The sequence below is a fragment of the Cornus florida genome, unplaced genomic scaffold (assembly GCF_030987335.1).
Source record: "Cornus florida cultivar Cherokee Brave unplaced genomic scaffold, ASM3098733v1 CherokeeBrave_3.0.0_Hap2_Chr06, whole genome shotgun sequence".
Lineage (NCBI taxonomy): Eukaryota > Viridiplantae > Streptophyta > Magnoliopsida > Cornales > Cornaceae > Cornus > Cornus florida.
In genome coordinates, this window is record NW_026775576.1 from 63,804,252 (window position 1) to 63,827,386 (window position 23,135).

Sequence of the window (23,135 nt, forward strand, 5' to 3'; positions counted from 1 at the left end):
AAGTGTGCTATTATCCCTATTCTTTAAAAAATGTGCAGAAACACCCCTCAAACTATTTTTTGCAGTTCTTTGACATAAAGTAATGCTTTAATACTTGTTTTGTCCTTTTAGCTTTTTGTCCTTTTAGCTTTCTGAAAATACCTAAAGGGTGTGTATTATATATATTCTCATAATAAAGGGGTGTTATACGCACATTTTTTAAAAAATTCTCCCTGTATGCTACCAAACAACATTCTCAACTAGTGAATGTTGAAATTTAAAATCAATCATCGGGATTAATATTTTTACTAAGATTGCCTATGAATTATTAAATTTAGAGAGCACTACTTGAACAGCCACAACTAGGCTTCATAAGTTCTTCTCCGTGCAACGTCATTGAAAAATGCTGATATAGAAACAACAAAAACATGTGTGGTCTCAAGAAGATGCTTTACTGTCCTCATCGTTACTATGTTTCTAATTTTTGCAAAGACAAGGAAAAACCCAAATATCCTACATTGCGTATTTTACAAGAGACAGATTAGTATCTTATCGTTTAGGGGAAAAGCAACACCTTTAATTCCTAATTTATCAATAAAAATCTGAACATTCATCTAGGTTTTACCTCCTAACAGTAACTCATCATACTCTCATGCATAAGGTTCTGCAACAGAGTCCTCCCTCGACCAGAAGAGTCCTAATTTTTCAATAAAAGCCTGAAACAGCAGAGTCCTCCAGCACAAGGTTCTGCAACCTAGGCTTTAATTCCCTATAAAAGAACCCCTCGTACTCTCCTTTAATTCCCTATAACAGAACTCCTCATACTCTCCTTTAAACCCCTTCTTAAAACCTTTGGAATTCATAATCTCCAGACCCGGATTCGTGTCAAGAAAACACGACACAAGTTCATTTATCCCCGGCAAGAACCACCCGAAACTACATTGCCATGATGTTCTTATCATGAAATTGTGAAACAATCGTGATTGCTGTGTTGTGTTCTTGTCTTTCCATTTCTCTCAAAGGTTGCGTGGCGTGTGTCTAATGCAATGCAAATGGGGGAGGTGAAATGCGACTAAGTGGTTTTGGCACGTGAGTTCAAATGTCATTGTCTTTTTTCATCATTTCACAAATTTATGTATTTTTAAATAATTAGTAAAGTGTTTCAATAATGACCATTTGGATAAAGTCTACCATAAATGTGTAAGGAAATATTTTGTTCATACGTGGGTTTAGTCTTTGTTTGGGCTTCTAGTTGCGTTCTTTGGGCCACATTAGTGGACAATTGTTTGTAATGTTTGGGCTGCGGAAATGCCCTCATTTTTTGTACCTACTCTTTCTTTTGTGAGAATTACTTAATTACCGAATAAATAAATAAATAAATAAAATAAAATATGTGTAAGGTAGGACTTATTTGCCTAATTGCATACTTTGGGTGTGTTTTATGCGCATAAAGGTGTGATATATACTGTAAGCATATTAGAGATATAGACGTATATAAAGAGATAAACAGATATCTATAAATTAAACAACATAAATGTTGTGAAGAACACACCTTTCTTCAATGTGAATTTGTTATCAATATGACTGATGGATGTATAATTTAAATATCCGTGGATAGGGGAAGATTGTTAAAGTAACGCGCTATCTCATAAGATTGAGATAGGCTTTACAGACTAAGATAAGGAATACAGACTAAAATAAGGATTATAAGCTAAGATAAGGATTACAGATTACGAATATAGATTACGAATACAGATTACAAAATACGATAAGGATTAGGCCTACAGATTACGATAAGGATTAAGATGACGGAAACTCTACGTAACATCCTGACCTAAGCCCTATAAATAGAAGGGGCTAATCGACGTTTAGAGGTACGCAATAAATCTTAATTCAATTTCTTGATTTCTCCAGAGAGATTACTTTTCACACTGACTTGTTCGTCGGAGCTTACTCTACCGGTAACACACCAATGTTTGTAGGATCATTTTTTCTTCTCTTTATTCAAGAAGTCAGATCAGATCCGGGTTGCGCAGAATCCATCATCAATAGTTGGCGCCGTCTGTGGGAATATATTTTTGTTCTCTAAACAAAGCATGGTTCGATTGCGATCTGGTCTGGCTGCTGGTGAGGACGAAGCGTTGCAGGCTTCTGATGAAGGGGACTCGATGGGGCAACCCCCCGTCGTCCCAAACGATCAGGAACGAGTCGCAGCGTTGGAATAACAGGTTCAAACTTTAATCCAACAAAATGCGATAATTCTGCAACGCTTAGCCGCCCCCAACGAGGAGAAAAATAGTGAAGTACCCAACAATGACTCCTGTAGGGTTAACAACGATGTTGAGCTTAGTCAAATAGGGGGTCAACAGAGGAGCCATCACCATCGGTCCCCTGAACGGAATACCACTAGGCTCCGTGGAGATACTTTTAGTTATGTTGGTGATAAGACTGAGGACGCCACTCATTTTGATCTAGAGATTCAGGATCTGAAAGCTAGAGTTGACGACATCATGCAAGCGATGAAAGGGAAGGGCCAGGCTGCAGTGAACGATATGGTACACAAAACCATCCTAGCTTTTAGCCCAGCTGTTATGAGTTATCCTCTACTTAGCAAATTTAAGATGCCAACCCTTGAGAGCTTCGATGGGACGTGGGACCCTCTCGACCATTTGGAGACCTACAAAGCTCTTATGTATTTACAAGCCGTACCAGATGAGATTATGTGCAGGGCTTTCCCTACCACACTAAAGGGTTGGGCTCGTCTCTGGTTCAATAAATTAAAACCAGGCTCTATTGAAAACTTTGAAGAGTTGAGCAAACAATTCATAGGACACGTCATCGCTGGGCAGAGGCATAGGAAACCAGCAACACATTTACTGAATGTAAAGCAGCAGAATGGAGAGCCTCTCCGTGATTACATAAGTCGTTTTAACACTGAAATGCTGCAGGTAGAAGAGGTGGACGACAAGGTTGCCCTCACAGCCTTTATAGGAGGACTACAGACATCTAAATTCCTATTTTCCTTTTCAAATGAAGCCCCTACGAGCATGATAGAGTTAATGGTTAGAGCACGGAAGCACATGAACGCTGAGGATACTATGAATGCACGAAAAAACAAAGATGGTGAAGATAAGAAGTCGGATAAAAAGAGGCCAGCACCTAGCACTAAGGAGGAAAGGGAATCGAAGTACAAGAAATTCTCAAACAGCCAGGCTAACAGATCGTCTCGCCGTCCAGTGAGCCCAGGCAGGTATAACAACGACACCCCCCTAAATACATCTGTAGAGCAGGTCTTTCTGCAGATTCAAGATGACACATCATTGAATTGGCCGCTAAAGCTAAAAGCTGATCCAACAAAGAGGTCTCTAGATAAATACTGTAGGTTCCACCGGGACCATGGACAAAACACAAAAGATTGTTTCGACTTCAAAAACTAGATCGAGAACCTTGTTCGTAAGGGTTATTTACGCAAATTTATGACTGGGAATAGAAAAAGAGGCTCTAACCCAGTCCGAGAGGGCCGAGATGATCGCCCTCCTCAACACCAACCAATGGGTGAGATCAGAGTTATATCAGGTGGCTTCGCTGGTGGTGGGGAAACGAGTTCGGCTTGGAAGGCTCATGCCAGGAGAATTCGGAGTTTTTCAGAGGTGAATGAAGTTAGAGTAACAAGTCCTCTAACAAAATTACCACGAGTTGAGGAGTCAGTTATAACCTTTTCTAAAGAAGATGACATGGGGATTCACCAGCCCCATAATGAACCTCTGGTGGTTTCCATGGTCGTCGCTAATTTCACTGTTCGACGAATACTGATAGACAAAGGTAGCTCGGCTGACATACTATTTATTGGGGGTGTACGACAAATTAAATATTGGCTGAGAGAAGCTCCGACCCATGAAGTCACCATTGGTGGGATTTTCAGGCGACAAAGTATATCCACTGGGGGCAGTTACCCTTTCAGTCACTGCAGGAGCCAATCCAAAGCAGGTCACTATAATGGTGGACTTTGTAGTGGTGGACTGCCCATCATCATACAATATTATCCTGGGGAGGACAACATTGAATGCCATGAAAGCAATCACTTCCACTTACCATCTCCTGATGCGTTTCCCAACTGAGTATGGTATGGGAAAGCTAAGAGGGGCCAAACAATGGCTCAAGAATGTTATGTCGCCTCTCTCAAAAAAACAAAATCGCAAGAGGCACTTACGATTGAAGGGCTGGAAGGGAAAGGTAGGCCAGACTTTCATAAAGCGGAACCTACAGAAGAGCTAGAAGAGGTCATCCTTGGTGATGGTGAGCCCGAGAAGAAAGTGAGTATAGGGTCTTTACTCCCCCCGAGTATCAAAGATGAACTTACTCAATTCCTCAGGAAAAATCGAGACGTATTTGCATAGGCGCATGAAGACATGCCGGGTATAAACCCCACTATCATGGAGCACCGCCTAAATGTAAATCCTAACTTCAAACCTGTCAGATAAAAGAGGAGGACTTTCGCTCCAGAGAAGAATCAGGCTATATCAGAAGAGGTGGAAAAGCTCTTAAAAGTCGACTTTATTCAAGAGGTGTACTACCCCGACTGGCTGGCAAATGTGGTCTTAGTGAAGAAGGCAAATGGAAAGTGGAGGCTATGTATGGATTTCACCGACCTTAACAAAGCTTACCCGAAGGACAGCTTTCCTCTCCCAAGAATCGATATGCTCATTGAGGGAACGGTTGAACACGAACTACTAAGTTTCATGGATATATATTCTGGATACAACCAGATATCTATGTACACCTCAGATAGAGAAAAAATGGCCTTCCTCACTGATAGAGGTTTTTACTGTTACAAAGTAATGCCTTTTGGGCTAAAAAACGCTGGTGCAACATACCAGAGGCTAGTGAATGCAATGTTTAAGCACTAAATTGGTATAAACATGGAGGTATATGTTGATGACATGTTGGTGAAAATCTTAAAAGCTAAAGAGTATTTGACTGACCTACAGGAGACCTTCGAGGTACTTAGGAGGCATAAGATGAAACTCAACCCCAGCAAGTGTGCCTTTGGGGTTTCCTCAGGAAAGTTCTTGGGATATATGGTAAGCAGAAGAGGAATTGAGGCCAATTCAGAGAAGATCCAAGCAGTCATTGACATGAGATCGCTAAGATCAACCAAGGATCTACAACGACTAACACGGAAGATTGCTGCCTTGAGTAAGCTAATCTTTCGGTCAACTGACAGGTGTCTACCTTTCTTTCGTGTACTAAGAAAGGCTTTTGAATAGACCCCAGAGTGTGAGCAGGCGTTCAAAAAACTAAAGCAATACCTTAGTTCTCCCCTACTACTGTCTCGAACCATACCGGGAGAGGAACTATACATATACCTTGCAGTCTCCACGACAGCTATCAGTTCAGCTCTGATACAAGAAGAAGAAGGGGTCCAAAGGCCAGTATACTTCGTGAGCAGAGCACTTAAGGGTGCAAAGGAAAGATATCCAAGGATGGAACAGTTGGCCTTTGCTTTAATTGTGTCCGCCAGAAAACTGAGACCATACTTTCAAGCGCATACGATAGTGGTCCTAACAGATCAACCCCTTCGACAGGTCCTACACAAGCCAGAAAGCTCTGGTCGACTGATGAAGTGGTCAGTAAAGTTAGGAGAGTTCAACATTCAGTACAAGCCAAGAACAGCAGTAAAGGCTCAGGTGTTAGCTAATTTCTTAGCTGAGTTTACCCCTCAAGAAGAGGAGAAACAACCCCAATTTTTTACAGAACCAGGTTCAAGTGAGCAGATGGCCTAGAGGTAGTCTGGGACTTGTTCATGGATGGGTCATCTAATATTTAGGCTAGCGGAGCCGGGCTAGTTCTTGTTTCCCCAGAGGGAGAAAGTATACAGTACGCACTTCGGTTTGGTTTCAAAGCAACCAACAACGAGGTAGAATACGAAACCTTGATAGCAGGATTAAAAGTGGCAAATGCCCTAGGGGTTAAGCTAAAGGTGTACACCGACTCCTAGCTGGTCGCTGGACAAGTTCGAGCAGAATATGAGGCACGGGACGAGAAGATGAAGAGTTACCTACAAAAGGTGGAGGAATTAAAGAATCACTTCCAAAGATTCTCAATTCATCAAATAGCACGAGAAGAGAACGGGAAAGCAGACGCCTTAGCCTGGCTAGCTACTGCATTGGAACCTGAGCTCAATAAGACTATACCACTGGAATATTTGGATGAACCATCTATATCTCAGGAGAGACAAATTGAAGTGCAACAAGCGATATTGAGTGTGGAATGGGCAGATCCTATCATTAGATATATCGAGGATGGGGTGCTACCAACAGACCGAGTAGAAGCTCGAAAGGTCAAGATACGGGCAGCTAAGTATACGTTTATCAAAGGGGTGCTTTACAAGAGAAGCTTCTCCATGCCGTATTTACGATGCATTTCTAGCGAGGAAGTTGACTACATTTTGAGGGAGATGCACTTAGGAGTTTGTGGAAATCATGCTGGGGGTAGGTCACTTGCTAACAAAGCCATCCGATAAGGATACTATTGGCCCACCATGTAGAAAGATGCACTTGACTTCGTTAAAAAGTGCGACAAGTGTCAACGATTTGCCAACATCCCGAGACAACCGTCAGAGGATATGACTCCCATGTTAAGACCATGGCCATTTGCTTAATGGGGAATGGACTTGATTGGCCCTCTCGTCAAGGGCAAAGGGCAGACTAAGTATGCCATTATTATGGTCGATTACTTTACTAAATGGGTAGAAGCTAAGCCTTTGGCTAAGATCACAGAGAACAATATAAGGAAGTTCGTGTGGAAATCAATAGTTTGCAGATTTGAGATTCCTAGAGTGATTGTCACAGACAATGCAAAACAGTTCGACAACTCTGACTTCAAAAATTTTTGTTCTGAGCTCGAGATTCAAATTCATTTCTCATCGCCAGGACATCCCCAGGCAAATGGACAGGCCGAAGTCACTAATAGAACAATCCTTCAGATGATCAAGACTCGACTTGACGCTGCAAAGGGACTGTGGCCTGAGCAGCTGCCGAGTGTACTGTGGGCTTACCGTACTACTACAAGGACTCCCACAGGGGAAACCCCTTTTCTTTTAGTGTTTGGAAGTGAGGCAGTAGTACCTGTAGAGATTGGCCTAACAAGCTTTAGGACGGAGCACTACTAGCCCAAGCAGAACGAAAGGGAGTTGGAAGCAAATTTGGACCTAATTGAAGAAATGAGAGACCAAGCCCAGATTAGGATGGCTGCCTATCAACAGAAGGTTTCCAAGTATTACAATGCTCGGGTCAAGCCTAGGAGGTTCTCAGTAGGAGATTTAGTACTCCGCAAAGTTACTCAAGCGTCTAAGGATTCAACCACAGGGAAACTGGGTCCCAAATGGGAAGGGTCTTACAAAGTTACGCGATGTCAGCGACCAGAAACATACTAGTTGAAGGACTTAAAGGGAAAGCCACTGCCTCACCCATGGAATGTTGAGCATCTAAAGAAATATTATCAGTGAACAATTTCAGTTTACTCTTAATTTAGTATTTGTTTTTGCTAATACTTGTAGTTTCAATAATTATCTCATTCTCTACGAATGAATGTCTTAAATAGCCTTGTTATCAACTTTAGCTTTAATAAAGTATTCCCTACTTGGATCAGTTGTTTCAAATAATTTATTATCATTTTGATATGTTAAGATATTCATGTTAAATGGGTGAGCTGAGTGAAGCTCATAGTAATCTACTTCCTTTGTTAAAGGGCGAGCTTGGTGAAACTCATAGTAATCTACTTCCCTTGTTACAGGGTGAGCTAGATGAAGCTCATAGTAATCTACTTCCCTTGTTAAAGGGTAAGCTGGGTGAAGCTCATAGTGATCTACTTCCCTTGTTAAAGGGTGAGCTGGATGAAGCTCGTATTCATCTACTTCCCCTATTAAAGAGTGAGCTGAGTGAAGCTCGTATTCATCTACTTACTTTATTATATAGACGAGCTGAGTAAAACTCGTCTTAATCTACTTTCCTTATTAAAGGGATGAGCCGACCAAAGATGTCAATAGAATAACATAATGCGGCAATCGCAATGGCAAAACATAACTGTCCATCCTACTCATCAACCCTACAAATATAAATGGAAACTGATTGCAAAGAAAGAGAAGTTTCAAGCACAAAGAGAAACATAGGAGCAAATAAATGAATGGCTACACATTTATTTTATTCAGAGTCATTCGCTTCATCCAGTTGAATGACGGAGAAGTCTTGGTCTGCAAATTCAGAAGCAGCACAATTCCGAAAATCTTCAAAGCCATCAAAGTAGGCCTTCGACATAATCTCCTTAAAGGTTGGTGAGGCTTTAAACTCATCCACTGCATTGGATCTTTCCATCATCAGTTTCTAGGACATCTCCTTGTCGAGCTTTTGCACATAAGATGCATGACAAGCTCGTTCTGTTTCTAACTTAGCACTCATTGCTTGTAGCGCGGCCTCATGTTTATTACGCTCCAATTGTAAATCGACTTGGTGTTGGGAGCGAGTAGAAGCCAACATATTGGTGTAATGTTCCCCTCCTGTTACAGCTAGACACGACAAGTAATACACGTGTGTATTCACTTGTACACACGTGGGAACAAAAACTTATAATGAAGAGGAAAAGAAAAGCTAAATAAAAACAGAGGATTGTGCGAGAGTTAACCCGTGCGAGATCATGCATAGCCGGTCTACAATCTCAGTTGGAGGGCGAGAATTCAAATACATCATATCCTCCTTCGACAAAGACTCACTTATCTTCTTAAAAACAAGTTGAGCATTGCCTAAAACAGATGCTGCTGAAAAGTAGGGATCTGAAGGGAGTACCCCTGCTTCAGTAAGGAATGGCCTAGTCTCATCCACAAGCTAATGAGGGAATTGTGAGTGGGATACATGTGGAGAAACAGCTAAAATAGGTAAGACTCTTTGTGTTATAATAGTAGGCTTCTCTTTTTTCCTCTTGGCGGTGGAAGTAGGTGGAAAGTCACTTGAGCCTTTTTGGAACTGAGCTAGAAGCCTCTTATTAAGTTTTTAGGATATAGTTACAGAGGACTTGCCAACTGGCTGAGGACCAATCCCACGGGTAAACAAAGTATGAGGTGTCACGAGTGAAGACCAGTCCCTCACTGATTGGTTAAAGGTTTTCTTTATTCGCTGGAGATCATCATATGAAATGGCAATCTCTTTAACGCCTGAAAGGACAACAACTCTGTTAATAACTCAAAAAAAATTTATTTTGAGTTTTAAAACATAAGAGGGTATCATTATGGACAACTTACCGGTGGAATCCTGATTACACCACGCACGAGGAATAGAAGTCCCTATTCACAGGAAAGCACTTTCATCAGGAAAGAACTCCCAGCCATCACCAGAAACGAAAAAGAAATGGCTTTTCCATGGCTTGTGCTTAAGGGAATTTCCAGAAATAAGAATTCTATCCCGTGGGGAAAAGTGCAGCCAGTCACCCCTTTTGGGAATGTTGCAATGAAGAAACTCCTGGATAGTGAGCAAGGTATTACAACAAGCTCGCCACAGAACTAAATAACCCATCATTGTTCTCCAGGCATTCGGGGAGAGTTGAGTCGGAGCAAGATTAGGGTGACGCAGCAGTTCCCTAATAAAAAGAGGGATTGGAAAACGCAATTCGGCAATGAAAGCAGACTCATAGAAACAAATCTCAGTTGGGTAAAAGGAGGATGCTCTATCATCAAGTGAGGAAGTCTGAGAGCAACACTATCTGGAATGGAATAAGTTTGCCTGATTCGATCTAGATCTTGTGAGGCAAGGGAGCTTGCTATATCCTGTACCAGATGTGTCTCTGACGGAGCCGAATCAGACTGGTGGTGTTCCTTGTCTGACATAGTGTTGGATTCTGGGTGAAACATACTAGCAGTAACACACACTACTGCATGCAAGAGCCTAACTTCACAGTGACCTATAAAATTTTCTAACTTTGGTATTGGTATACTCAGTTGGAGGAAGAAGCAACAATGAATTAAATAAAAGAAGGAAGAAAACAAGGGCATGGAACTTACCACATCACTACGACTGGTACTACTTGGCTTTCTGGAAGATGGAAGTAATTTGAATGAATTCTAATGACTTCTACTCAAACCATCTCGATTTATAGCAGAAGAGTGGAAACAGATAAGGAAAATATTTATGGTGGATTCCTAATAGAAATCTGCTTCGTGAGGGACAAGCAGCTCCCATCGGGCTATTGTGCATAAGAATTTACTTTTACAAGGTAGAATAGGATTAAGAGTCAATCCTCTAATAGGACAACCACGTTGGTAGCCTTACATGAGTTACCTATGTGCCGAGAGGTAGGCTGTAGCTTGCCATATCTACGGTCCTGCCAATGTGGCACTACGACAAATATTTCAAAGACATCTACGGTCATGCCAATGTGGCACTATAACAAATATTTCGAGGACATCTATGGTCCTGCCAATGTGGCACTACGACAAATATTTTAAAGGCAACTACGGTCCTAAAAAAAAAAAAAAAAAATTCCTGGGGGCGCTTCCCCCTAGACCCCCGCGAGCAGCTCAACCCGTGGATCAACTCGACCCCCGACTGTCTTTGCGAAGTGGCAATCTAAGTCAAGTTAATGGACAAGGCTCTACTATCTCATAATCAAGCCAAGTTATTGTAGAAATACGGGGTGAATGGTTCTACAATTCTAACTATCTGTTATTATGTAATATTTGGGAATTAACGTTCCGGTGGTTTAACAAGCAATCCTCCGAAACGGGGGGCAACTGATTTATGTATAATTTAAATACCCGTGGATAGGGGAAGATTGTTAAAGTAACACGCTATCTCATAAGATTGAGATAGGGTCTACAGACTAAGATAAGGATTACAGACTAAGATAAGGATTACAGGCTAAAATAAGGATTACAGATTACGAATAAAGATTACAAAATACGATAAGGATTAGGCCTACAGATTACGATAAGGATTAAGATGACGGAAACTTTACGCAACATCCAGACCTAAGCCCTATAAATAGAGGGGGCTAATCGACGTTTAGAGATACACAATAAATCCTAATTTAATTTCTTGATTTCTCCAGAGAGATTACTTCTCACACTGACTTGTTCGTCGGAGCCTACTCTACCGGTAACACACCGGTGTTTGTAGGATCATTTTTTCTTCTCTTTATTCAGGAAGTTAGATCAGATCCGGGTTGCACAAAATCTATCATCAACAATGACTGATCACAAATAAGCTGAATTGTGCATATCTACTTTGTAATACCCCTAATTTTAAAAGGATAGTCTCGGTATTTATTTATTTATTTTAATTGTATTGTTAATTATTTAATTGATTATTTGACTAATTACTTATGTGTTTAATTGAATTAGGTATTTCTTAATTATTTGATTATGTATTTATTTATTAATTGTATTTGTCTATGTGTTAATTGTTTAATTAGATTATGTGCTTAAATGGTGTTTTGATTAATTGTAAATTAAATGTTTTCTTTTCTTTTATTATTTTATTTTATTTTTCTTTTATGGTTATGGTTAGTAGTAATAGGTCAACCAATGAGTCACATGGACTACTTGGATAGGAGGTTGGATGTGTGTGGATTATTACCCATGGATTGTTGTGTATGTATATATATAGATATATATTATATACATATATAAAAAGGAAAGTAATTTATTAATTACTTTTATGGTAATTTGGGTAGTAATATTTAATCTAATATATATGTTTTATATTTAAATAATAAAAATATACATAGATTTGATACGTGTTATATTTTAAGTTATTTTATAATATTATGGTAACTTAAGTATTATTGTATAATCCATTAATAAATAATGGAATGTGTATAATTTATTTATTTAATAAACATATACATAAATTATATACGTAACATATTTTACTTACCTTTTTAATATATATAAAAGGGAAAGTAATTTATTAATTACTTTTATGGTAACTTGGGTAGTGATATTTAATCTTATGTATATGCTTTGTTTTTAAATAATAAAAATATACATAGATTTGATACGTGTTATGTTTTAAGTTACTTTATAATATTATGGTAACTTAAGTATTATTGGATAATCGATTAATAAATAATGGGATGTGTATAATTTATTTATTTAATAAAGATATACATAAATTATATATGTAACATATTTTACTTACCTTTTTAATATTTTAACATTTATTTTTTTAAAGTTGACTTGGATTGGGAAAAGGGTTAGGGTTATTTTATTTAACCTATAAATATATAACTATAGGTTGTAAAAGGGGGTTAGAAATATTCACGTGATATATTCTAGAGAGAGAGAGTTAAAGAGGGAAGGAGAAAAATGAAGGAAGGAGAAAAAAAACCCTGTAGAGAGAAGATCAAGGAAGAAGAAGTTTAACTTTCGATTCAAAAGTTTAAGGCAAGTTCTTTTTCTATTTCTTTCCCTTTGATTCGTTTTTCTATGCATGCCTAGGAAATTTCAAGATTTATTAAACACATAAAATTAAATAATTATGCATGTTTAATTGGATTAGAACATATGTTTTATGAAATTGGTTCATATCTGTTCTTGTGTTATGAATTGATAAATGCATGATTTTGATTTGATTTCCGGTGTGAATTTTTATATGTTTACATTATGTATTTTTTCATATCTGTGGAATGATGGAACGTAGAAACATGCCTAGGATTCCTGAACATTAAATAGGAACTAGGTTTGGGTTTAAATAAATTTAAATAGACTCAATCATAATGATGCTTGCTATTTGAATGTTTTAAACAAACGAACAAATTTAATCTTTTAATATGTTTTAGTAATTGAGATTAAATGTGTATGATGAATTGGATATGTAAAATGTTTATTTGACGGTATAATAAAATATCATCATATGTATAAGATTCAGTTTATGTAGGACATATGATATAGGAAGCTTAAATAAATAATAAGTCATTCCCATTTTGTGATAACTTGATATCATATTATCATAGTTATTTCTGGATTGTTTGATATATTTCTTTAATCGTTACATTAATTGTTGGATTGTGTGGTTTAATGCACCGGTATGGGGCAGTGGCATTCTAGAGACGGATTAACTTATCAGTTAAGTCCTACCTATTTTATATAAGGGAATAGATTAACTAAAATGTTAAGTCCTACTTATATTCAAGTCAGGTCAACTGAACAAGTTAAAGGTCAATTGAACAAGTTGAATGACTTATGGAGGATTAATTTATTATATAAGGGAATGGATTAACTAAAATGTTAAGTCCTACTTATATTCAAGTCAGGTCAGCTAAACAAGTTGAATGACTTATGGAGGATTAATTTAAACTGAATAGGATGGTTACTAGATTTTATATATATAAGTATGGTGCCATGATATGAGCTTGAGTCTCAGGATCAGTGGTTAGGGTGCGTATATCGCCAGGGATGTGTAGCTAGATATAGTGTAATTGTGTACCCTGGTAGGTCTAGGTACTCATGCCCACTATATGTGCGTTTTGCATGTTGCCTACTATTCAGGTTGAGACAACCCTATAGTCTAGTAAGGTTTCTTTAGTGTGTATATATATATATATACGGACTACTAGTTACTATTGGATTGACTAGGATGTATAGGTGTATCGAATCTCTACTTGGACTGTAGTAGAGTAGAACTTATTTGTGGGCCTGACCCACCATTATTTTTCAGGTGTTCGTCAGGAGTAGAGGTTGTTCGTGCTGAGCGGGGATCAGTCTACTTCATTCTTCCGATGCTACATAAGAGTTCCTTTATGATTCAGTTTCCTGATTTAAACAGTTATTGCTGTCATTTGTTTAGTTTGGATATTCTAGGGGTCCACACAATATGGATTCCGAGTTGTATTTTAGAGGATTAGTTGTATCAGAAGAGTTTATTAATTAATGGAAATATATTCTGAGGTTTATTATTAGATTATTATTTTAGTTTCTTGTCAGCATTTTATTTATTCTTCTTTATTCTTTTATACTCTGTGTTCGTTTATTATCAATTTGTTTTGATATCCTCGGGTATTCGGGCATGGGCCTGGCTCAAAAATCCGGGGGTATCACAATTGGTATCAGAGCACTCCAGGTTCACGTGTTCTTAGGAGTGTCTTTCGTTATGTGACTTCCGCGTTGTGTCTCTTAAAACTTAGAGCCCATATTAGGATTCGTTGTACTCTATTTACGGTTTGTTAGGAAGAGCTGATGTCAATTATATTCTATAGTCATAGAATGGTTAGCACTGGGAAAATGATGGGTTTAAGACGAAAGTGGTAAAGACCCAAAGAAGTAAAGGAGTACGTTATCGATTTTGTTGCCAGAAGGCAGAGTTAGGGGTCGATGGTTTAGGTTCGTTTGGCATTACTTTAAAAGTATAAGCCAATGAATGATTTAGGTGCATGTGATTAGTCACCGCATATCGAGGCCAACACGACTTCAGTTGATCTCAAAAAGGAAATAAACGAGGAGTAGGAGCCGAAGAGGATCCTAATGGAGGAGATTTATGTGCATCCAATAGAGAGGGTACTAAATCTTGAAGATGGATGATCGCGCGAGGTGATCTGAATTGCTAGTAGTATAACGAATATTATTAGTAGAATTGGGGCTGATCAATCTACAAATAATTAAGTTTTCTTATCATCTCTAAAAAAGGTATATAAGAAGTATTGTTCAGGAGTTTGGGGATCGGATGTGTTCTTATCAGAATGAAATACATAATTTTTAAATCACATACAAGAGGGCATTGGTATTATGTTGTGACGTTCTAATTCGCTTTAAAAAGCCAAATTTGATAGTTTACATTTCGCATATAAGAAGGATGAGGGTTAAGCCCTTGGTATTTGCTTAGGCAAACATTAATGTTTTTAAGCTATGTTTTAAATGATATGTTTCGAGGTTGGATGAATATTTACGAAACTATAAAATGAAATTTTGAAACAATCTAGTAAGGTTGATTTCAAATGAGACTTTCTTTTCTAGAAAGAACGATGTCCTAAGTAGGAATATATTTTGTTTTATTGTGTTTATCATACGTGTTTTTTTTTTTTTGTTTTTTTTTATATTTTATTTTTGTTAATTACTCAGGATTTGGTATGTTGTTTAGTTGGGGACATAAGTGTGTGATCAGCCAATTATTGTTTTAATAATATGGAGTAATAGCATTATTTACGCTAGATTTGTGAGCATGCGGTCGTACGATATGGTAGATACTCATAATTCTAGCCAATCTATTAGACCTGGACATGCGTCATTCTAGTATATTGTTTGGGATGGGATAGTTAAACCATCACTGTGAGTCAAATAATCTAGTATGATTAGTTTGATTTATTTTACTCTAGGTATGGATTTGTGTCATATTGTAACTTCATGATAATGGTGGTTGTTAATATTTTGGGATGCGTGAGATGGTGGTAAATAAAGATCATTGTAATACCACGATGAATTATCTGAGGTGCAGGATTTGCTGAACTTCTTCTTGAAAATTTTAGAAGTTGTTACCAAGTCGGAAGGAGGATTTAGTATTGGATTAAGTACTTATTGGAATGACACCGAGTAAGGATAGGAGACTGAATAAATATTCATCAGTAAATTCTTAATCAAGAATTTATTCAAGAGGGTTTGTCATTAGGAGGAATTTGCCGGTGTTGCACAAGGAGGAGGAAACTAAGTCTCTTCCTTTCCATAAATAATATGGAATTTTTTTTTTTTAGTCACAATTTGCAACAATTAGCTGTTACAAGGAAATTGATGACTTATGTAGAGGATGGAAAGATTTCATATTCTTTTGAAATTAGACAAAGAAGTCGGATTGTCATTAACTTGTCTTAAAGAAGCAGGATGTGTCAAAGACAAGATGGTAAGACCAAACACTTATATAAAGATGAGGTGCATGGTATGTATGGAAAGGTCATAGTTTGTTGACTTTTGTTGAGTTAAGTCATAGTTGACTATTGATAAATATAACTACCGATTGATTTTCAATATCGGCAAGTTTATCACGGATAAGTGGTGGATAGATTTAGTTACAGAATTCGCTTTTGAAAATGTTTCAATTTAAACGTTGGGTACAGATGAAAGCTGGTGGTACCAGACTAGCAGTACTTTCTATAGACAAATTGGATGGTGGATGCACGGACTGAGTTTCATAACTTTTAGTTCTTCATCTTGGTGGAAACATGATACTTCACGATAGGCAGGAGAAGGGACATAGTGATTTATCTCCACGTCTAATATTTATTAGATAGTAAAGATAGACCATCAAAGATCACTAGATCCTTTGAAGCCATTTCCTATACTAAAGTGGAAACGAGAGAGCATTTTACGGATTTAGTTGAGGGATTTCTGATTTTACACAAGGGTCAGGATTCTGGATGGGATATTGGTTGACTGATACATTAGGTCAGTTTGATTCTTGTCTATTTCAAACTGGTAGGACTTCAGTTCATACGAATAGAATGGATCACGAGACGGTTTAGATAGATTACAGTGGTGATTCACACTTTATATTAAGTTCCGTCTGGTGGAAGCAATGATGTAAATGGATGCTCTCAACAAATGATAGAATATTTAAATCTTTCGGTTAGTTGTTGAGTTATCAGATGCATTTATAGCAAGTGTAATAATAACACTTGTTAGTACTACGATAGTTGAAAATGTCAACTTTGAATATTGGAGTTGACCTTAGAGACGGTATTACCTTACTCAAATGGAGTTTAAGGTACTCGAGGAAGATTTAGTAGTTTCTGTAAATAGTGATATGACGATCGGGCGACTGAGCTGAAAAGTTTATAATTTTTCTCAGTGTGCTCAGACGATTAGAAGGTACATCATGACATCAAATGTCGATTTTGGTGAACAGATACGGATAAGGATGCATATATAATTGCCCTAAGTATAAAACCTACTACAAAGGTGGAAAGTTGATCATAAGATATCGTAGGAATCTTTAGCCACTTCCTATAACAAATATGGAAGTTAAATTAAATAGGAGTGACGATCGGTGGGAAGGATCGACATTGATTTGGAATTTCAATTTTTCATATGGAATACGAGTGGTAGAGTGTGAAAGATCGCTTGAGGACATAAATTTGAGTGATGCTTATTTTAGAACTTCATAGTAGTTCTATAGTTCAGTGATAGTAGTATTATAACATGTGGAGGTCCATATTAGTGGATGCAAAGTGCTATTTCGAAGGAGCTTTATGAAGATTTTGGAGCAGCAGCTCTACTTCATATCTATAGACGGAGGAATTAATTGAGAGATTAAATTAGACCATAAATGATATGTTTGAGGCGTATATCCTAGATTTTCATGGACAGTTGGAAGTGTTTACTTCACTTGTCGGAATTTTATCTGTGATATTGTTGGCACAAGGAGGTTAGTGTGACAACTTTGGAGGTTTTGTATCTTTCACAATGCATACATCTCATTTGTTGGTTGGAAATAGAAGTAAGGGTTGTATAATCAGACCTTGACTTCATTTAAAAATATGTCGAAAAGAGATACTTCCCTTTGTACTGAACTGCGCGCGGTTGGGAGGCGACAGTGAGATGTTGTAAATAGTTGAACTCGTATACTAGAGTTTTCTATCAAGGAGTAGTTTGCTCATTCTGTTTTCCATGTTTGGAAGAACGGTGATTTTTGGAGAAATGTCAATTTTACTTATTACATTGACTTTTAGAGGATTGTGTTTCGCAATTGAGACAGTCACCTCTGAATTAGAGTTACCAAATTATTAGCGCTGGGTGTATAGGAGTTTGTGCGTATATTCTATAGTACTTGGAGGTATGTAGATCATTCTTTTATCGACATGGGAGGATTACGTTGTTACAACCTACACATCGTATGGTTATTGTGTTTCTTAAATTATAGGAACTCTGTATACAACTTGGTATATTGGAGTTAAGTGGAGCCCTTATAGTAAGGCTGCGTCTACTTGGGAATATAATGATGTATTTCGCTCACAGTTTTCAAGCATAATGGAAGAAAGTAAAGGCGAATTCCGATGACGGAATTCCTTTTGTTAGGGGGGAAGAATGTAATACTCCTAATTTTAAAAGGATAGTCTCAGTATTTATTTATTTGTTTTAATTGTATTGTTAATTATTTAATTGATTATTTGACTAATTACTTATGTGTTTAATTGAATTAGATATTTCTTAATTATTTGATTATGTGTCTATGTATTATTTGTATTTGTTTATGTGTTAATTGTTTAATTAAATTAAGTGCTTAAATGGTGTTTTGATTAATTGTAAATTAAATGTTTTCTTTTCTTTTATTATTTTATTTTATTTTTCTTTTATGGTTATGGTTAGTAGTAATGGGTCAACCAATTGGGTTCCATTGACTACTTGGATAGGAGATTGGATGTGTGTGGATTATTACCCATGGATTGTTGTGTATGTATATATATAGATATATATTATATACATATATAAAAAGGAAAGTAATTTATTAATTACTTTTATGGTAACTTGGGTAGTAATATTTAATCTGATGTATATGTTTTATATTTAAATAATAAAAATATACGTAAATTTGATACGTGTTATGTTTTAAGTTACTTTATAATACTATGGTAACTTAAGTATTATTGGATAATCTATTAATAAATAATGGAATGTGTATAATTTATTTATTTAATAAACATATACATAAATTATATACGTAACATATTTTACTTACCTTTTTAATATATATAAAAGGGAAAGTAATTTATTAATTACTTTTATGGTAATTTGGGTAGTAATATTTAATCTTATGTATATGTTTTATAATTAAATAATAAAAATATACATAGATTTGATACGTGTTATATTTTAAGTTACTTTATAATATTATGGTAACTTAAGTATTATTGGATAATCGATTAATAAATAATGGGATGTGTATAATTTATTTATTTAATAAAGATATACATAAATTATATACGTAACATATTTTACTTACCTTTTTAATATTTTAATATTTATTTTTTTTAAGTTGACTTGGATTGGGAAAATGGTTAGGGTTATTTTATTTAACATATAAATATATAACTATAGGTTGTAAAAGGGGGTTAGAAATATTCACGTGATATATTCTAGAGGGAGAGAGTTAAAAAGAGAAGGAGGAAAATGAGAGAAGGAGGAAAGAAACCCTATAGAGAGAAGATCAAGGAAGAAGAAGTTTAACTTTTGATCCGAAAGTTTAAGACAAGTTCTTCTTCTATCTCTTTCCCTTTGATTCGTGTTTCTATGCATGCCTCGAAAATTCCAAGATTTATTAAACACATAAAATTAAATAATTATGCATGTTTAATTGGATTAGAACATAGGTTTTATGAAATTGGTTTATATCTGTTCTTGTGTTATGAATTGATAAATACTTGATTTTGATTTGATTTCCTGTGTGAATTTTTATATGTTTACATTATTTATTTTTTCATATCTGTGGAATGATGGAACGTAGAAACATGCCTAGGATTCCTGAACATTAAATAGGAACTAGGTTTGTGTTTAAATAAATTTAAATATATTCAATCATAATGATGCTTACTATTTGAATGTTTTAAACAAACGAATGAATTTAATCTTTTAATATGTTTTAGCAATTGAGATTAAATGTGTAGGATGAATTGGATATGGAGAATATTTATTTGACGGTATAATAAAATATCATCATATGTATAAGATTCGGTTTATGTATGACATATGATATATGAAGCTTATATAAATAATAAGTCTTCCTATTTTGTGATAACTTGATATCATATTATTATAGTTATTTCTGGATTATTTTATGTATTTTCTTAATTGTTACATTAATTGTTGGATTGTGTGGTTTAATGTACCGGTATGGGACAGTGGCATTCTAGGGACGGATTAACTTATCAGTTAAGTCCTACCTATTTTATATAAGGGAATAGATTAACTAAAATGTTAAGTCCTATTTATATTCAAGTCAGGTCAGCTGAACAAGTTGAATGACTTATGGAGGATTAATTTATTATATAAGGGAATGGATTAACTAAAATGTTAAGTCCTACTTATATTCAAGTCAGGTCAGCTGAACAAGTTGAATGACATATGGAGGATTAATTTAAACTAAATAGGATGGTTACTAGATTTTATATATATAAGTATGGTGCCATGATATGAGCTTGAGTCTCAGGATCAGTGGTTAGGGTGCGTATATCGCCAGGGATGTGTAGCTAGATATAGTATAGTTGTGTACCCTGGTAGGTCTAGGTACTCATGCCCACTATATGTGCATTTTGCATGTTGTCTATTATTCAAGTTGAGACAACCCTATAATCTAGTGAGGTTCCTTTAGTGTGTGTATATATATATACTGTGATACCCCTCGGATCCGAGACACGGGTTGATCAGGCCCAGGCCCAAACCCGAGGGAATACCAAACAATTAATATTTTATAATGAACACGGAATACAAAATAAATTAAGAAATGAAATTAAAGCTGGAAGGAACTAAAAATAAAATTCGCAAAATATTATAATTATTAAAATCCATTAAACCCAAATTCCAAAACTCCATCAGTTTACAACTTGGGAATCCATCTCTAGTGGACCCCTATTAAACATCCAAACGGAAGATAGAACAACTGTAATAAACGTCCAGAAATAAAACTATAGAGAGAGCCCTACATCGTCGGAAGAGTGAATAGAGACCTCTGCTCAGCACGAACACGTCTAAGCCTGGAACTGTCGTGTACCTGAAAAATAGAAGTGGGTCAGGCCCACGCGCAAGTTCTATACTACTACAATCCAAACAGAGGCCCGATACGCATGTACATCCTAAACAATTCAACAATAGCTAATAGTCCGTAAATATATATATAGTCACACTAAAGGACTTTCACTGGACTACAGGCCGGTCTCAACCTGAATAGAGGTAACATGCTAAAACGCACACGAAGTGGGCATATGTACCTATACCCAAACAGGGTACACCTCCAACCATCGTAGCCAGCTACACATCCCGATGCATATACGCTCCCTAGCCATCGGTCCTGAGGCTCAAGCTCATACCGAGGCACCATAACAGTACATATATAAAATCCATCCAAAATCCCTGGTATTGCCGCTCAACAAGTAGTTGCCATGACAATACAAATCCACGGGACTTAACTTTTAGTTAATCCCATCCTTATTCCAAATAGGTGGGCAATGGTATTGTTTTAAAAACCAAACCCATCCTTAGTATGCCACCGTCCCATACCGGTGCCTACTTTCCAATACTCCAGTAGTCAATAATACCAATAAATCAAGTATATATCAACTAAATTCTAACATCCAACATTCAATGTTAGCAATGATAAAATAAGCATTGATAAACAGGGTCACAACAACAACATATACATGCCCAATTTAAGTTGCTCCCTTTAGTCTGATATAAAGACAGAATTAATTAAAACTTCCATTTAACACCTTACAAATGACATACAGATATGTAGGGTATGTGTCACAAAATCCTAACCTCCACAGTTGATACTAACTGTGATAATGTAAGTATCAAAACAATATTCACAGTATGTATGTAGACATGCTCAAATTATAGTGTTCCACAAAACCGATCTAGTGTTAAACTCAAATCCTCCTAGTATTTAAGTTCCAACAGTTGCTATTACAGAAGTTAAGATAGCTATCATCTAGACCCATCCTTCCAATAATTTATACTAGCAGTGGTAAGGAAAAACGTGAACCACAGAACCACAATGCATCCACAAACATGCTTAGTCTAGGTTGAACAAGCATACAACACTACTGTAACTACCAGTTTCATAGCAAAACAGATATCATTTTAGTTTGGTTTAATCTTCATTAATCCTGAAATCATTTAAGAGTGCAAAGAGTATGAAGCCGAAGGGAAAGAGTAAGGATAGAATCTTGCCTCAGAAACTTTTGTTCAAAGTTTCAATGTCGTCTTCTTAAAAATTCCCGGCGAGTTCCAAAACCCGGTTACTGTTCACGGGTACGAAACACTATTCCCGAACTCAAAATCTGATCTCCACTATTCAGATTGTACGACACTGAGTCATGAACCTATCCTCCAAATTTCAGCTCGATCGGACCACTGACGAAGCGGGATCGGATGTTTGATGAAATCTGGGCAGAATGGAAAAAAAACCTGTGCGACCCAGTTACTGTTCACGAGTACGAATCACTGTTCCCGAGGTCAAACTCTGATCTCCACCATTCAGATTGTGTGTCACTGAGTCGTGAACCTTTCCTCCAAAATTCAGCTCGATCGGACCACGGACGAAGAGGGATCGGAGTTTTGATCAAACCTTGGCAGAATGTGAAAAACTGCGTTTTTCCTTCTCCACTTCCACAAAATGTGTACTTTGTTTAAAAAAACCCTACACAGACGTCTACCTTATACTTATAGAGTTTTCCTAAACCCTAGGTTCATTTAAGTCCAACTCACAATCCTAACCGGCCCATCCAATTAACGTAGAAACCTACGACGGCTATAATATAAAACCCTAATTTATACTGTAATTAAAACCCTAGTTAGATGTATTTACCTAACTACCCTATTCACCATTAAATACTTAACAAATAATCTAATTGAACAAAATAATAATTAGTAAACCCAATTAAACCAAATAAGACACACATAAAATAAGACACACATAGAATAATTAAACCAATTACACTTAAATCATTAATACCAATTAAATAATTAAAACACTAACAAGTAATTCCAATCAAATAACTAAACCAATTACACTTAAACCATTAATGCCAATTAAATAATTAAAACACTAACGAGTAATTCCAATCAAATAACTAAACCAATTACACTTAAACCATTAATGCCAATTAAATAAGTAAAACACTAACAAGTAATTCCAATCAAATAACTAAAAATAAATATCATTTAAATAAATTAAATCACCACAAAAGAAAACAATTAAGCACCTAATAAAAAAAAAATAATGACACATAATCATCAAATAAAATGCACTTAAATAATAAATTAAATACCATTAAATACCAGGAATATCCTTTTTTAAAATTAGGGGTATTACGTATACGGACTACTAGTTACTGTTGGATTGACTAGGATGTATACGTGTATCGGATCTCTGTTTGGACTGTAGTAGAGTAGAACTTGTTTATGGGCCTAACCC

General features: G+C 36.4%; 1 protein-coding gene across 1 annotated transcript; it reads left to right on the plus strand.

Annotated features, from left to right (window-relative positions):
- The first annotated feature begins 2,075 nt into the window (after nucleotides 1-2,075).
- LOC132314203 (uncharacterized) lies at nucleotides 2,076-4,097 on the plus strand. The gene is made up of 3 exons (XM_059813094.1): nucleotides 2,076-2,194; nucleotides 2,306-3,340; nucleotides 3,470-4,097. Exons 1-3 carry the CDS (start codon nucleotides 2,076-2,078, stop codon nucleotides 4,095-4,097), a joined length of 1,782 nt encoding a protein of 593 aa, XP_059669077.1.
- Nucleotides 4,098-23,135: the final 19,038 nt, after the last annotated feature.